This window comes from Topomyia yanbarensis, chromosome 3 (assembly GCF_030247195.1).
Source record: "Topomyia yanbarensis strain Yona2022 chromosome 3, ASM3024719v1, whole genome shotgun sequence".
NCBI lineage: Eukaryota > Metazoa > Arthropoda > Insecta > Diptera > Culicidae > Topomyia > Topomyia yanbarensis.
In genome coordinates this window covers 284,523,863-284,541,720 of record NC_080672.1, presented here as the reverse complement: position 1 = coordinate 284,541,720, position 17,858 = coordinate 284,523,863, and the positions used below count along the sequence as shown (strand labels likewise).

The following is a 17,858-nucleotide window of genomic DNA, read 5'->3' as shown; positions in this document are numbered from 1 at the left end:
TATTCTAAACAGAATTTTCGTAACAAATTGCAGCATTAAGCGAAACATATCACCACTTCTAACCGCACCAGCATCACCGGTGCAAATAAACAAACTGGAGAATATTATGTCATCTTTCTGCAATGGTTCAGTAACCCCAACCAGTAAGACCGCGGCTATGGCTGCTGCGGTTGTAGCCGCCGTTAGCAGCAACCCTATCGCTATCAGCAATGTGTCCTCCACCAACAACATCTGTAAAATGATGGACCAAAACGTGCTGTCTCCGATGCAGCCCACTGTCGAGATGGACGACTACACTCCAACAATCACGAAGGAATCGAATCCTTCGACCTTGAATCAGTGGTTGAATTACCACCGTCTGAGTACCTATGCGAAAACGTTTTCGCAGTTTTCTGGATCGGATTTGTTAAGGTATCTATCATCGATGGTTTGATAATGGATTCGATTTACAATTAGTTTTTTTTCGTGTTTTCAGAATGTCGAAAGATGATTTGTGCAAAATTTGTGGATTGGCTGATGGTATACGTATGTTCAATATCCTCCATTCAAAGTAAGTATCTTTTGTGTATCCAATGTTTAGCATGTATAGAAGGTTCAATCATTGCAGTAAACATTCAGTCATTGTTTCATAGTGTTACAATTTTTTAAAATAATATTTTGAGCGATTTAATGAGTTACTCAAATGAAAGGTAATAGCCCCAGTTATTTGTTTTTTAAACAAATCTTGTGGAAACCAAAAGTTATAGCTGTTCAAAATTATGGCACTTTACAGATACCATAATCGGGAAAGGGCTTGAAATGTATTCAAAGTCGTAACTAGGGTTGCCACCTGTGGCGAGGCTTCCATCCGATGCTTGCTTGCGACATCCTGGACAGAGAAGTGGAGGTTTCGGTTGAACCAGCTGACCAGTCTTTTCGTCTTTTTTACTGCCTCTGGGTTTCGATTTCCCACCGAACCGACCTTCCTTCCTATTCACAAACTTTTTCCACATACTTCTAATACGTTGGTAACGATCGACTTTGTTTGGACTACAACTGCTATTTTAATCATTGTAATATGAATAATGTTACCGTCAACAGTTGTGTATGATGTATAAGATCCGGTATCATAACTGTCGTGAAATGATTTTTCCACATACGAACAACATCATTCTGTCCTGCTATTTATCGATTTCCTTTTTTTCAGCGTGCAAGATTCTAATTTCATCGAAGTCAAAGCAATTGGCATAAACAGTCAACCTTACGTTTTTTGTTTTTAACTAACCGTTTGTATGCGGCATTAAACTGTATGGTAGTAGAATTATTGTCAGATTTTCCTTCACATATAAATTGTATATATCGGATAAACTTTGTGTGGCAGTCAGAAATTCAATAAATCCTGTCTTTTTTGGTGATTGAGCAATTGGCACCCAACATTGTTTCCCTTGTCTTTTCTGTTCGATGCTGATGTTATTGATATATCTAATACGTTCTTGAAAGAGAGAACGACATCTATCGATAATATCTGTGCTCAGAAGTTGTTTAAAATCTTCAGATGAGCGATGTTTACTGTTCAGCACTACTAGTTTTCTGTTATTAATACATACGTTTCTTCTGAATCATTTCTTTTTAACTGCAAAGGCACCGCAAGCTTCAATAACACCCATTTGCAACCAATATCTTTGTAATCAGTCAGCGAAAAATGCAAACTACAAATTCGTTCATTGTTGCTGATTGCATTGCGATTTTTTGTCCACAGAATATCAATATAACTTTCAACCATTTATTCCACATCAGGTTATTCCGGGGGAAACTGCAATGGATCTCAAAATTGAAAGTTTCTCACAAAAACTGTGAAACAACACTCCTACCGATGACTACTAATTGCTTGATTTGATGTCGATAGACAAAGATTTTATCAAAGGAAGATGTTGGCTAGGACAAAATGGCTGCCTAGCAGAGGGCTGATAGACATAGATGGTTCTTACACTCTTTTATAATACACCGCATTTCGAAGAAATATTGTACAATCGCAAATATTTTCAACTTTTTAAATCACAGTGTTTAATCTGTTGAATCAGAGAAGATGACAGCACTCACGTATGATATTATATGCCATTATCAAATGTAGTGCTAAATTTATAGACGACGTCCATAACAAACGTCACGAAAAAACTTTTTCCTATGTAAACGTTTTGTTTCGTTGTTCATGAAACTTCACACGAACAAAGTGCACAAAACTTACTCTGAACATACTGTTTAGCTTAACTCAACCGTTATTTCGCAAATAAAAAAGTTCATGAAACTACGAGTGATTCTGCTTTATAGGGAGCCCGGGGCTAGTTGGTGGTTGGGGTAGGTTGGCGGAATCCCTTTTCCTCCGTTTCCATTAGACATATAACGCTGACTCTCGTTGTGTACCTAAAGTTATGTGAAACCCATTATCCAATGTGTTTTTGTAGATGTTGTGGGCGATATTGTATTTTTGAGCAATCCGAGTAAACTTTGTGTTAATTAAGGTGATTTTCAATCTATTCCCCGAATGATTATATTTATCGATAGGGTGTGAAAAGAGCTTTCAGTACACGTTTAGATCTGAGTGCATATAAGGAGAGTGACGACACTTTCAAAATTGGAACAATTATTACTTGTCAGTGTCATTCCAAACGAGTCAAATTCATGTATTTTGACAGGTCGTTTGTTCGTTTGGAATATCACTGACGGATAATCATGACAGTTGTCTTCACTCTCCTTACATACACTCTGGTTTAGATATAACCCATATCCGCAAACAAAAGTTAGTTTTAAAATAGTTTTATAAAATATACGGTTGGGGCAAGTTTGCGGTACTATTTGCAGTGCAGAAATAGTCATGAAATGGAAATTCACTCCAAAGTAAGAAACTCTTTTTCTTCTGTATCTCGTCAATCCAGCGGATATTTACTTCGGTCAATCGCCTGAAAATTTTCGAAAATTTGCTTTTGAATATGGAGAACGCTTCGAAGTCAAAATGTCGGGGTATTGAGACTGAAATATAATGGCAAATGTTTGTTAATATACAGTTTTATTGAAAAGACATTCAGCATATACCATAAGGACCCTTGATGTAATTTAATCTCCATTTGATTGCTTATTTCCTGGCGCATCAATACATACCGCCAACTTACTCCGGACCCGGGGTAAGTTGACGGGTTTTCCGCGTCACACATGTTTGTCTGTAAAAATAAAGACACCCCGTATCAATAAATACCATTCCAGAAATCTTCGGAACCATTTCCAAACTATTCATTTAATACTCACCATATTAGGAATACTACTGATATATTCCACTATTATACTTCAACTATTATACTACCATACTCATTTTAGTTACCATTTCCAATATCTTCCGTGTACCCTATGTTGAAGATTTGTATACTACATTGTACTTTTGTACCAGAGGTTAATATTACTTTGGTGGTCTTTGTTATTCGTATATCTGTTTACACTGATCCAGAAATCTGTAGTTTAAGGCTCAAGTTACCTCAAGGCTTGGTAGTGTGCGTAAGAAAAATTGTGTTCAGCTTTGCCACCAGATTATCCATTTAAACCTTTTCAAAACTCTAAAAGAAGAATATCAGTTGATTTATTAGAACATCACAAATCAATTCCTGCAAAATACCTGCTGGAAAAACCATCGGCTTAGCTGAATGGTGCTTTTGAAAAAGTGGCTGTGATTTTTTCATTGCGCAGTTCCCGTATAAATAAATACCATTTCAGATATCTTTGGAACCATTTCCAAACCTTTCGTATAATACTCACCATATTGGGAATACTACTAATATATTCCACCATTATAATTCAACAATTATACTACCATACTATTTTAGTTACCATTTCCAATACCTTCCGTGTATTCTATATTAGTGATTTGTATACTACATTGTACTTTTACGTAGGAGGTTAATATTGCTCTGGTGGTCTTTGTTATACGAATATCTGTTTACGCTTCTACAAAAATCTGTAGTTTAACATGATCAAAATTCCTCGTCTTACGGCGATAGCTCAGTTGGTTAAAGCGACAGTTCACTTTAGTATCAACGAAACTCTCTTCAGAAGATGGCGTGTAACAAAATAAATCTTAATCAATCGATAGAATTGAAACGTGAAGGGAATGAAACTTTTTTTCTCCACTTAATATTTTATGCATCGCTAGATCTAAAATATGCGTGTTACCATTATCTGTATAGTTCTTGAATGGTATGCTGTCCAAATGTATATGGAAAACAGCATATTTTGGTATGGTGACTGTTCTTAACGACCCGTTGTTTATATGGTCGAGCATGAAAAAACGACACTGGTTATGTTCGATATTATACCAGGCAATGGTTAATCTATTGTTGAACGAACCATATTGAAAATGGTTTTTCAACGTTTGATTCAACGGTTGGCATATGGTACACATTTATGCGGGAATGCAACAAACGCTTTGATAAAACTCAGGGATGTTGCCAACAGAGAATAGGGAGAGAGATGAAAAGCGTGAAGCCGAAAACACCTTATTGAGCAATAATAAACATTACTCATGCCCTAACTTGTGATGCATTTTTAAAAATCAGCGAAATTGAATGCATTTCTTTATATCAAAATAGAAATTCATAATGTATTTTGCGTTGAGATTCGACGTTCCAATTCAACCGTTGGAAAATGAGACAGAATTCCGACTTTTTTTTAGAATTCTGGCTCAAGTGACATAACTGGCATAACATTTGGCAGGGATGTCCTTAATTTGCTCTCAGTCCATTTGGAAAAGTTTTGAAATAAACATGGGTCAGTTCAGATTTTTGTTCTAAGTGTGAATTTAAAAACTTTCGCCAAAAAAGACTTAATGTGGACATGATTTAGAGACGTCTCCAATCAAAAATTGTATTTTTGGTATGTTTCCATAATAATTTCACTTATTCTGAGGTTTGAAAATTTTTACTCTCCCACAAAACAATAGATGTTGTTCCTTAGACATATCTTAACATGTTTTAACAGGCGAACATAACTCTAATCGCAATAGAAAATTTGTTATCTTGATTTTTATATAGAAAAAAATATCAAAACCAAGAAAGAATCTAGTAAACAAATTTTCTGTTACGATTAGAGCTATGTTCACCTGTTAAAACATTTTAAGATATGTCTAAGGAACAACGTCTATTGTTTTGTGGGAGGGTAAAACTTTTTAAACCTTAGAATAAGTGAAATTACTATAGAAACATACCAAAAATACGATTTTTGATTGGAGGCACTTCTAAATCATGTCCAAATTAATTCATTTTTTTTTGGTCATTAGTTTTAAGTTTTCCATACCATAGCTATTCACAGCAAAACAAAAAAATGTATTCCAAAATATTACAAACTACCAACGATGAAGAAGTTACCAAAGATGAAAAGCAGAAAGTAAGCTATATCACTTGAAATGTATATTATACAGAAATGTAAATATTATCTGAACCAATAAAATCTAAAGTTAAAAAAAAGAAAAAAAAAATCATTTTTGGCGAAAGTTTCCCAATTTACACTTGGAGCAAGAATTTAGGGTGACCCATGCAAATTTTCAAAGTTTTTAAAAATGTGGAGTGGTATACATCCATCAAAAAAGAAATGTAAATTTTCGTCAGAATTAAAGTTAAAGGTGAATTCTATTAATAAAAACAAGCTTTAGAATTATTTCATCTCTTTGTTTCGAAATGCACATCATTTGCTAAACAAATCCAACGATCACCATACGGTTTGTTTTCAAAATATAATCAGAGTCATTTAAAGTGCAGCCAATGAAAACGGTTGCCAAAATGCTAGTGTTTAAATCATCATAAAGGCCATTTTGATTGATTTTCACCAGACCCATGAACATCGACAAGTTTGTATCTGTGTACATACAAATTTCGTGCTCGCGTTCAACCTCAAACATGCTTCGTCTCGATGTACAGGTTCACTTCGAACATCGAACTCAAGCGAACGAGGTGCAAACTCTAGTTTAATTTCCGTGTACGTACACCGGGTGCGTACACGAGAACGATTCGCACAAGGCAAAAAGAGTCAACGCTGGTTATGATGAGAGTGAGAAAGAGATAACTATGCGTACCCACACCGTGTACGCGCAATGGGGTTCGGTTATGTAGGCGAACATTTGCACGTGTTTTGGTACGAAATAGTGTGTTCGAGTTCGTACACAAAGGGTGGGTTTAATATGAGCACAGAACCAGAGCGAACATTGTGTACGATGTTCATTTGGGAAGAGTGATTTTCACTATTGCTCTATCTCATTATTCTCTCTGGTTACCAACAGTCTGCCCCTTATACAACGTGTAAAATATACGAAAACTCAAAACACCGTCAACTAACCCCGGTCTCCCCTACGCTGTTTGTCCCCAGATATTACTTCTTTGAAATTTTAATAGCTTCTACTAAAGCTGGATTTATTCGCTGTCTTTGACAATGTTGTAGGCAATAAAATTATCTTTCTTATTTTCACTTGTAGTGATAAACTTTGTAAAAATGCACATTGAACCAAAAAATGATGCTTGGGGGGAGCAAATCATTCCCATTGTGCAGGTTTCACTGACTCTAAACTTTCATAAAAATGGTCAATAACGACGGCAATGTTTGTTCGACACACGCTGTTGATAGAGATCGAGACTATCTCTGAATCTCTACGAGTATCACGGGAAAGGAATTCTGTTAATAGGTAAGGGAAAAAGATCAGGAGGTATGTCTTGGTAGACAATATGATCTTAGCTATATGCACGAATGTCGTTCGCGATCGAGTTTGGAAAAAAATAATCTGGAGAACTCCAGACAGCCAGCCAGCATTTCTTCTTATTTATACTTCAATGATCATTTCCAGATTTTTTTTGTTTTCGTTAAGCTTGAACTTGAACTTTACTTTAAATATCGAGAAAATGTCTTAAACTATACATAATTGCAACTAGCAAAACGAAAAAAACAAAATAATCGAGCGTAATAAACAAACCAAAGCTACAACAGAAAACTCGATTTCATTTGTGAAAAGAATATGAAATAGTTTTGAGCGGCCTGAAATAAGCATTAACTATACCGAAAGCTTTAATTTGTATGATGGATACACTATTTCATGCGCGCGTCGTTTGTTCCCCGTCCCTGTCAGCATACTACAGATCTTCACTAATGCCGCTTCCGTTCAAAGCGCAACTGAGCCAGGCCCAACCGCTGTCAAAATGTATGAACTGATAGCGGTCTGGGCCAGAACCCGATCCAGCCCCGGGTTCAAGCATAAACGGCACAAGGTGGCTCGTACCGCGCTTGGTACCGTGGGGAGCTAAGGGATTGTAGTCCTGTACCAGAGGTGAATGGCCTCATAGTGTGGCCTCATGTTGCACAATAATACAGCTTTGCTAACTTATAAAACTGAAATGTATCGTTCTATCTAAAAACTAGTCGTCTGATGTTCTTGTTTATATCCGTATGAAATCCGTTTTCTGCTCGAACTTCAGTCCCAATCGGACGGGCTTTTTTCTACAGGCTACGTAGATTTTTGGATTTCCTCCAGAAAGACCAAACATTATTATCAAATGCAATCGAGCAAACATCACATATGTGCCCTACAATTTGTCGTATACACTAAACATCGGATCCGCAACAGAATGTAGTACGCAGGCTTTGCTTCGCTATTTTGCAGTACCGACATTTCTAGGATCAATCTGTAAAAATGAAAAATATTTAGGTGTTTCGGCTAAATGCAAAATACATTCTTGGGAATTTTGTGGGTACATATTATTTTACATTCAGTTCAAACATCAGCCTTAATCTTTGCTAGAGAAGAAGTCAAAAAATAATAATATTTCGTTTCCTTTCAGAGCCATTACACCACGTTTGACGATTTATGTTTCCTTCGAGAGCAACATGTACCACGCCATATATCTTCACGCTAATACGCTTCCGGAGTTGATGTACAACTTACAAAAGATTCCCGGATTTATGGACGCCGTGCATGGATCTAGCACTTCCGAGAGCAACATCCTGTGGTCAGGGAACTATCAACGTTCGCTGAAAAATGGTGGTCCAACTGGAAACAAGTACTCCAATGTAAGCACCAGTGACCCGCACGTGTCAGTCCCATCGCCATCATCACCCATTTCGTCATCGTCGGTACCTTCACGTATAAATTTACTCGTTAACGGACCAAACGGCATACACGTTCTGTTGACGGAGGACGTTCTGAGTAATATAAAGGACGACAGTTTGTTTCAGTTGGAGATAAAATCGAACGGAAATGTGTTGATGAAGGCGGTTGCACCTCCTGGTGGCGGAAGTGGTAGCCCCGGCTGTGGGGATAAAGACATGAATTAAAAGTGTCAACGTCTCTGCCGCGTGAAAGCGATGGCAATCGTTTGAATTTTTCAACCGTTCTCTCTTGCAGATGGCGTTTAACTTTGACTTTTTGCTACTTTATTGTTACAGATAATTGTTCTGAACTTTCGGTGTTGGATGCACGTTAATTTTTTTAGAAAAGAAATCCATTCAATGGATATGTTGTCGTATAGTAGGTGTTTTTATGTATTTCGAATTGAATAACTCCCGCAGCCTTTTTACATATAGAAGAAAATCGTGTAGTTTATTCCACATTGGTTTCAAACATTGATGCAGTTTCTTATTGAATTTGACGATCCTCATTCCTATCGAATGACTTTTTTGTCTTCACATATACTTTATCTGAATAAATTGACAAGAGCAGCCAAAACTATCTGGGAAGTGTTGTATTACCTTGGTGATGTGAAACAGGTGAACACTTCTCAGCTAAATATTTCTATTGCTATTCACATGAATATTTTCAAACAATAGATGAAATTCTTATATGCTAGTAGAGAACGTTGAACTGATAATCACAAAATAAAAACAAGAGATTTCTTGCAAGTACAAAAACAAATATTTCTTGAATTTAAGTCATACATGCAAGAATAAATCATGATCGCCTCTGTTAATGTGCCTTATCAACCAAACTGATTATACAGTTATAAAATCATCACATTTTGCAGTAACTGAGAAAAAATCAGGTTTCTTAAATTTCGAGGACAATTCTTATTCTTATACGATTCGTCGAACTGTTGCATGTAGTTGTTTTAAACATAGGACTCCACGTTATTTGGTAGAAGCGCATATAACAGGCACAGTGCTGTAGCTGAACCAATCTTGTGAGGCTGCGTGCACATTTTTATAATAAAAATATATGTTTTGTAAACAGAAGAAGATATTCAAAAATAAAAAAAATGTGCGAAACCGCAACTGAATTGTTTTATTATGATTTACCTCCCTGTTAAATGTTAACATAACATTTGTCTCTCTCGTTCGATTTTACATTCAAACTCATCGAACGAAACATCGGCAACATGTTATTTGCAAAAGTGGCACATGGTCTATTCTAGCTTCTGACAATATGAAATCCTGGTCAATTCTGTCTGTCGAAAAGCGGCCCTTACACGTTCAATATTTTTGTCAATACATAGAAAAAAGCATTGAACGTGTAATGGAAAAAAAGTTGGACTGACGATGTACATTTCAAATGAGATTGACGTATTGAAGTAGTAGCGTTACTACTGTGTTTTGACAAAAGTATTGAACATGTATGGGTCGGCAAGGAGAGACATGCTGTATGAATACACAACATGACAAAGGTAAGAAAAAATATTGAATTCTCTAATGATTTGTCTAATAAGAGTAAGGCCGTTGACCGAGTATTCTAGCTATTTCCGAAAAAAGCGATTCGTGTTATGCGTGCTTCTAGATGAACCTCACACCTTGGTATAATACCGAACATGTTTGACTCAAAAATTTATGTAGAAGAGACGCAGGGACGGCATTTAAGTTGGCTCGCAAAGCATACAGAAATGCCCTTGGATCCTCTGAGCCTCTGTACAAATGTCTCAAGTCTCAACGAGACGAGTAGATTAAATAAGTTACTTTCGAAATCGAAAGACTTCAATGCCAGCCAAAGAAGCCAAGTGCACAGATTAATCTGTGTTTGCACAGACTACCACAGATTTCTCAATTTTTGACCTTGCGCTCAATTTTTGCCTAGTGCAAAAACTAACAAAAATGTCGGCACTTCATGCTTTGAGACAAACTTGTACGTTTTCATTAACACAAATTTTTGCATAGACTGTGCCCAGATTTAATAAAATATTACCTGACACCCTTGACGCCAGCTCCATTAGAACTCGTATGACGAAGGTGTAGTACTCAACTGTCTTTTTAACACACACTTTCCAGGCTGTACGAAGCCATCACTGAAGACTGCCCCTGAATTCTTTTCAGGTAGTTCAGATTCTTGGGCATTTGCCCGTGGAATTGTGACAACCGACCGATTCGATCATAAGTTTTGTTCCGTATAAAATGGAATCATTACAGTTCTGCGTCAAAGAGGATATGAACACTTCAAGCATATTTTGAAAAAAAGTTTTTGCTGGTAGTCAGTCTTCACAAACGAACGCTGAACACAATGTTCGCTGGAATTCGGTACAAATACTAAACCCCACAACTCGTGTACAAAGCCGAACACGCTATTTCGTACAAAAACACGTCCACAACGAACCTCATGTACGTAGACGGTGTACGTACATCTGGCGCAGACACAGGTTCGTCATCATCAAAAGCGGCTCATTTTGCCTTGTGTGTAGCTTTTTCGTGTACACACCCGGTGTACGTACACGGATGTTTGAACTAGAGTTCGTACATCATTCGCTTAGGTTCGGCATTCGAAGCGAACATGTACATCAAAACAAAGCATGTTTGAGGTTGAACGCGTGCACGGAATTTTGTGTGCCGGTACAAACTTGACGATGTTGATGGGAAGACTACTTGTCTTCATTTCATTAGCATGGCGGGATTCGTACATTATTTTTGCAAAAATCAAAACTTTGTGAACGTTTTAGTGGAATGTCACAATTAATCATAAGACAAGACATCTTTAACTCCACTATATTAATAATCAATCAATAGATACTAGCGTTTATTTTTACGTATACTGTCTGTATTTACTGCCTATGATCGCATATCTGTCCCATAAAGATAGGAAATTTCATAGGAAAAAGGGGCAAATATGCGATCGTGGGCAGTATAGTCTTCTTCAGTGTTCATATCAGTCTAAAGAAAATTGCCATTGTCACAACCTTTAATACAGAAAACACGAAGAAGGGGATCGGTAGGTACCTAGATGCGTGAAGCTGGTCGTTTTTTTTTTCGTACGGAACGTGTTTCGAAAAGCCATGAATATCCGTTACCTTGATCTCGATAGAGTAGACGAAGGGGATCGTTTGAAAATTTCCAAGCTCTCAACTACATCCAAATTTCCAGGGATTGGAAATTTGTCGTTAAATTTGTTTACATTCAGTAGTTAGGTTGTTTGAAAAAGGCGTGTTCCGCTGCCTCACATTTGAAGTACAATGGTAAATGTTTATCCGGTTCCCTAAAAGCTTTAGTGATTTCTGCGATGTGTTACTTAAACCGAATTGCTAATGTTCTCTTGATTTGTCCAATAGAAATTTTATCACAATGAGAACATGATATTTTGTATATCCCAGATTTGCTTAGAGTGTCAATTGGATCTTTTGTGGACCCTAATATTGATTGTCTACTACTGAAAATAAGATCCATACCAAACTTTTTAAATTTTGTTCTGAGTGGATAAGCCATATTTTTGTTGAAATCTACTACTATCCTTTTAAAATTTTCAGTCGTTGGGGTTAAGGTTGTAAGAGTTTGTTTGTTAAACATCTTAGTTTTTTTTATGAATTATTGATTGAATGGTTTGCTCTGGATACCCGTTGAGCTTGTCTATTTCGAAAATAAATTCTGTTTTTTTAAATTTTTTTCTTGAAAGTAAACTAAGCATTCTATGGACCATGTGATGACAAGCAACCATTTTCCCAACCCAACGACGGGTTGGTGCGTAGAGGTTAATTTGTGATAGGAGATCGGGAACATCATATTCAGCCAGAAGAAGCTTAGATACGAAGGTAGTTTGCGACGCGTGTCTACGAGCTAAGTGTGTAGTCCTAATAATCGACAACGGTCTTCGTATGGTGGCAAGTTCAGTGGAGCATTCCAAGGCAATTGACGTAACGTATATCGTATGTATCTGCGCTGGACGGCTTCAATTCTTTGTTGCTTGGTAGGGGTACCAGATCACGTTTACGAATTCCAACTGTGAGCGGATTGATGGACAATATAATTCTTTGAACCTAAGGGATCTCGGAATTCGTTGGATATTTTGAACATAAAACCTAATAGACGATTTGCTTTGTCAATGATCGCTGAGAAGTAATGGGTGTACGTTAGCCTTTCATCTAGGATGACGCCTAAATCTTTTACACAGAGAACAGACATATAAGCTGGAACCTAGTTTTCTGAAAAACCGGTGAAAAAATTTAAATGAAAATACGTTGAAAATCACCATCGCATACAGGTTTGCATGCATGAATCACCATTGTATTCAAATTTGCACGCAACGCCCGTATAGCCTTTGCTGGACGATCGTAGCGCCGGCTACTGGCAAGTTGCTACTTGCTGGTGGCATTTCAAAATGACAGTTTTATTTCTTACGCACATTGAAAACTTTACTTGTATGTCAGTATTCTCAGTGCCTTTTACATGGTCAACGCATTGCAGTTGAGTTCAAGCAATGTTGTAATCAAAAGTAAACATGTTTCTCGTTCGATGAAAGCTGATAACAAAGCATTTAGCAACACTAAGAACCATCATATTTCTTTTACATCAAATGTAAAAGGTATCAACGAAATACTGTAGCTCACGGCAATCGGCTTTTTTCCTTATAACTAGAAATATTTTCAAGTTGTTGGCGAAGAACAGTTTTCCTCGACCTATTCGTACGAAAACCATATCATTCACGAGGAACTCCAAAATGGTTGGAAAAGGACTCAGTGAACAAGGTATGATCGAAGCCAACGGAAGAATCGGGCAGTGCATCCAAGTTTATCACGCTTCATTAACAGTATCTCATGGTTAACAGTGCCAAACGCAGCCTTGAGATCTGTATAGATCGTGCTCACCTGCATTTGTTTGGATATTTTTTCTGTGCAGAAGGACGTGAAAGAGACCAGGTTCGTCTCCATCGATCGACCGGGGAAGAAAACGTGCTGACAAGTGCTAATGTAGTGTCGGCAAGCTGAGAACAGTGCCTCGTTGATGAGCGATTTTAAAATCTTCGACTCAACTCGCAATGAAATTATTCCACGATAATTTACGATGTTGCCTTTATCACCTTTTTGTACACAGGAAACATCACCGAGCATTTCCAATCATAAGAACATTTTTGCTGCTGAAGTGACATATTGAAAATGTGTGCCGGTAGGATCGCTAAAATATCGGAACATTTTTTTCAGAATAGCTGAAGACCACTTTGTCCTGCAGCAAGAGACGCTTTAGTTTTCCAAATTACAGAGAGAATCGATTGTTCAGATTTTTTTTTACTCGTCCATTACCACAACATCAACGGCGTCAGACCATGGAGGCTTCCTAGGAGGTTGGCATTTAGGCACGGATGTTTCAACACAGTCAAGCAGTACTTGGTTGTGAAGGTCAACGACAGCATCTACATCTGATCAGCAGCAGGGAGCGGCGCAATGAAGCTAGGTCAGTTTTGCGAAAATTACGACGATCCACAACTAAAACTTCTTCGTATTGTACACGGAGAACCAAAATTCGGCTCAGATGCGAAAACCATATGAATTAATGAATTAGTTATTATTTAGGACAACCAAGCAAATTCTCAATTTGCTGATTGTGATTAGTTGTTCTCGATCTTCCTGAAAAGAGCTAAAATGCTAGTTGGAATTTCTGTTTTCTCTGCTGATTTGGCGAGAAAATGATGCTGTCACTTTTAGCGGAGACACAGTCTCCATCTTCTCAACTAAATTTTGTGCTGAATTTAGTGCTATTTTCTGTTATTTCAACTAATATATACTCTAAATTCAAAACTTTTTTGCATTAAAATTATCTAGTTATTTAGTTGAATTCCTGAAAAAATATGCTTATTTTAGGGAGGTTGTTTTGTTCAATCTAGTTTTTTCCTCAGTTGATTTCAACAAATGTCAGTTTTGAATTTGTTTTTAAATTTAAAATTTTTGTCAATTTTTTTAAATTTACGACAGCTTTGGTTAAATTTAGTGTTTTTTCTACTGATTTAAAAAAAATAAAATTCCTGCTTTTTAGACTTATATTTTGACATTAATTTGATTCAGTTGAAGTCCTTTGGAATAAGATCAATATGGGTATTTTCGAAATGGTTCTGACGAGGGTGTCGGAGGACAATGTTTAGCACCATTTTTAAATCCAAGATGGCGACTTCCGGTTCAACGAAATTTTCTTTCAGGGGGGGGGGATAAAGGTTTTAGCGTAAAAACACTTTTTGCGATTTTTTTAGAACTTTGTGTATAGCGAATTGATCAAAACTTTTGTACATTACAGTGTATTTTTTCATTAACATGCTGTAATTTTTCTAGGCAAAACTATCGACAAACAACTCGGTGACGAAGCTTTTTGTGTCTGAAAAAAAAACATGATTTGCGATGTTACCTGCCATTCAAAAACTACTCAACCGATTTATTTCAAACTTTGCATACACATTCTATGTAAAAAATATCTAACTCCTACGTTGAGTTTTTGAGATAATTTTTCGATTAAAGGGGTGTTTACTAATAAAAAGGCGGAATTTTTCGCGAAACGAAAAAAAATAAATGAGTAAAAAACCCTTAATTGAAAATTTATCTTAAAAACTCTACGTAGGGGTTATGTATTTTTTGAACAGAATGTTTATGCAAAGTTTGAAAGAAATTGGTTGAGTAGTTTTTGAATGGCAGGTAACACCGCAAATTATGTTTTTCCAGAGGCGCTATACAAAAAGCTTCGTCACCGAGTCGTTTGTCGATATTTTTGCATAGAAAAATTATAACATCTTATTGAAATAATTCACTGTAATGTATAAAAGTTTCAATCAATTCGCTTCACGCTAAGTTTTAAAAAAATCTCAAAAAAGTGCTGCAACCTTTGCTCCCTAGAGATGCAAGGAGTATAACTAGCATAAAAAATATGTGAATTTGTTAATTACTTATTAGTTATAAGCAATTAAAACTCGGAAATCTCGTTTTTTACAATAAACTCGATTGTGTCTGAACTAAAAGTCCAAGAGACTCAAACATTTTTTGAAAGTATCCCAAACACTGAACTAAATATTATATTTTTTGCAGAATTTTTCGTAGGTCAGTTTTTTTTTTCGAAAAAATGCGCATAAAACTCGATTTACGAGAATTTTTTGGGGTCACTGATTACGATTCTGATGCCAGAATTTGAAAATTCAAAATGGCGCCTACAAAATGGCATCCATTTTTACAAATTTGGCAAATTTTGTTACCGTCAGTATAAAACTCGATTCACGGTTTTTTTCGGTCGCATAGCCGTTATACTGGATCAGCATTTTGAATTTTAAATTTTTGACGTCAGAATCAGAATCAGTGACCCCTAAAACCTATATAAAGCTAAAAATAACAGTATTAACAATAAAAAAAACTCGCGTCGCAAAGGGTTAACCCAATCAAGACGAAAAACTCGCGTCCTAAAGGGTTAACCCAATCAAGATGAATATAAATCTGTAACTCATTCAGTATAGTTGTTTTCGAATAGGCTTGATGAATATTTGCGAGAATTTTTCCTTGGTTCCTAACCTTGGCTTATAACAATTTCTTGTTAGGAATATATTCCCGTAAATGGGATCTAAAAACGTAAACCACAAACTTTGACAAATATTCCTTATTTGAATCTGTCATAATTTCTGGATTAATCACATGAAACCCCCAACAACATCGAAAAATAAAATAATAAAATTATGGGTCGGGAGACAATAAATTTATTTATTTTTAATTCAATAAAATTTATTTATTGTTTCAAAACAAACATTATTCCATTTTTTAATAATTATTTTATTGAAATTAAAGCAAAATTACTGAAATTAAAAATGATTTTATTGAAAACAAAATTTTATTGTTGTTGCGATAAAAAAATATTTTCAGACCAATAAGTTTGTTATTTGAAGTAATAAACAATAAATGATATTTTTGGTCTAAATATGCTTAATTTTCTGCGTGTAAAGTTGCCAACTTGAATTTTAGAATGGCGTAAAACATCTGTCTCTGGAAACAACTCATCCGAACCATTCCTAGAATAACCTTAATGATTAGATTTTCCCGAACTTCGTTAAACCAAAAGTCGCCATTTTTAATTTTGAAATGGCGCAAAACATCAACCATCGACACTCACTCGTCAGTCATTTTTAAAAATTCCTATATTGTTTGAGTTGCAAAAAAAATTGATTAACCGGGAGTCGCCATCTTGGATTTAAAAATGGCGCTTAATATCCACCTTTGACACATCATACAGGTAGGGAACTAAACGGACGTAAACATGCTAAATAAATACATTATGCGATGATACTATAATTGTTTCACTGACATTAAGTCTTCTTTCTTGACAATACATACATTGCCACAATTTCGCTCCACCAGGCCAGAATATAAGAGAAAAATAAAAACTTACCACCATTTTCAACCAAAATACTACACTTTTCGTGGACAATTTCATGCAACATTAACTTCTCATTTTATATGTGCACTACTTATTGACAATAATCCTTTTGAACTAAAACTAAACAACGTTAATTCATAAAATATTTTGTGCACAAATCTGCCACAACACCAATTACTAACAATTATTTTTTTTCGCTCAAGTGAATTTGACATGAGCAAAAACTGTTCTGTTTTAACAATGTTTCTGGTTATAAAATTCAGTAAAGATTTTTGTTATTCGCCGGGCTGAATTTTCACAGCATATATACACAGCCCCGAAATAACAAAATAGCATTCTATAGCTATTTGGTTGAGAATGCTGATTTCATTCCTAAATTCAACCGCAAGCAAAGTTGAAAATGCAAATTTTATTTTTAGTTTTTGTTTCGCCGGATTGTGTCCTGGATTTTATTTAACTAAAACCTTCTCTTAAAAACAAAAACTTAATTAGAAAAATAAAAGCTGAATTTTAACTAAACCGCTTGTTATTTTTAGGAATTTGTTGTTAAATTCAACTAATTTGAAAACAGAAATAGGATTTAGCACTAGAGCTAATTTCTATCTTTCCGTGTAGGGTTCTAATGGTAGCGATTTCTAAAGCGAGATGATAATTATCCTAACGAACGATATCACTAGAAACTTCACTCACAGAACACTCAGGCAGAGCAATCCCATTCACGAAGATCAGGTCAACAAAAAAGAGATTGGTGGTTGGAGGTCGTGCTTTCTTGATTTAGTCCATGGAAAGGCATCTCGTTCAGTAGTAAACGGCTGGCAGGATTAGTTGTCGAGGATGACGGGCTAGGGTAAGCGTATCCGCGCTCAGAAGCTACATAAATCCTGGTTGGTTGAAATCACCAAGGACTATCATAGCATCGCTTGGATTTTCTTGAGAAGAAATGCATTATATAGTGTCTAGATGGAGCTGCATAATATTGCAGTCAAGACGTTTTTCTGGAGGAATGTAACCAGCACCGATCAAGTAGCATTTCATCGACGTAATAGTCCCAGAAGTTACCCAGAAATGATTTCTCTCCATTTCGTTGGAAAGTTTGTGTTCTTCTATCTTTTTTGTTCAGGAGATAACTTTATTATTTCAAAAATCGAGAAAGCCGCCCCAATTTGGTTTACACCCAATTTTAAATGAAATGTACTTATTGTGAAGAATTTGTCCCTAAGACACTGAATATCTAGTACTTACGGTTTAAAAGTACGTGATTTGCGACCAAAAACTCGAATAATGGC

General features: G+C 36.1%; 1 protein-coding gene across 2 annotated transcripts in view; it reads left to right on the top strand.

Moving 5' to 3' along the window:
• Window positions 1-9,264, top strand: part of LOC131693007 (upstream-binding protein 1) — a 67,056-nt gene extending 57,792 nt beyond the window's left edge. For both annotated transcript variants that reach the window (XM_058980446.1, XM_058980445.1), the window contains exons 9-11: window positions 34-411; window positions 476-550; window positions 7,839-9,264. In XM_058980446.1, coding sequence (XP_058836429.1) covers window positions 34-411; window positions 476-550; window positions 7,839-8,331 — 946 coding nt within the window. In that variant the 3' untranslated portion in view covers window positions 8,332-9,264. The remainder of the gene's footprint in view (window positions 1-33; window positions 412-475; window positions 551-7,838) is intronic.
• The last annotated feature ends 8,594 nt before the right edge of the window (window positions 9,265-17,858 follow it).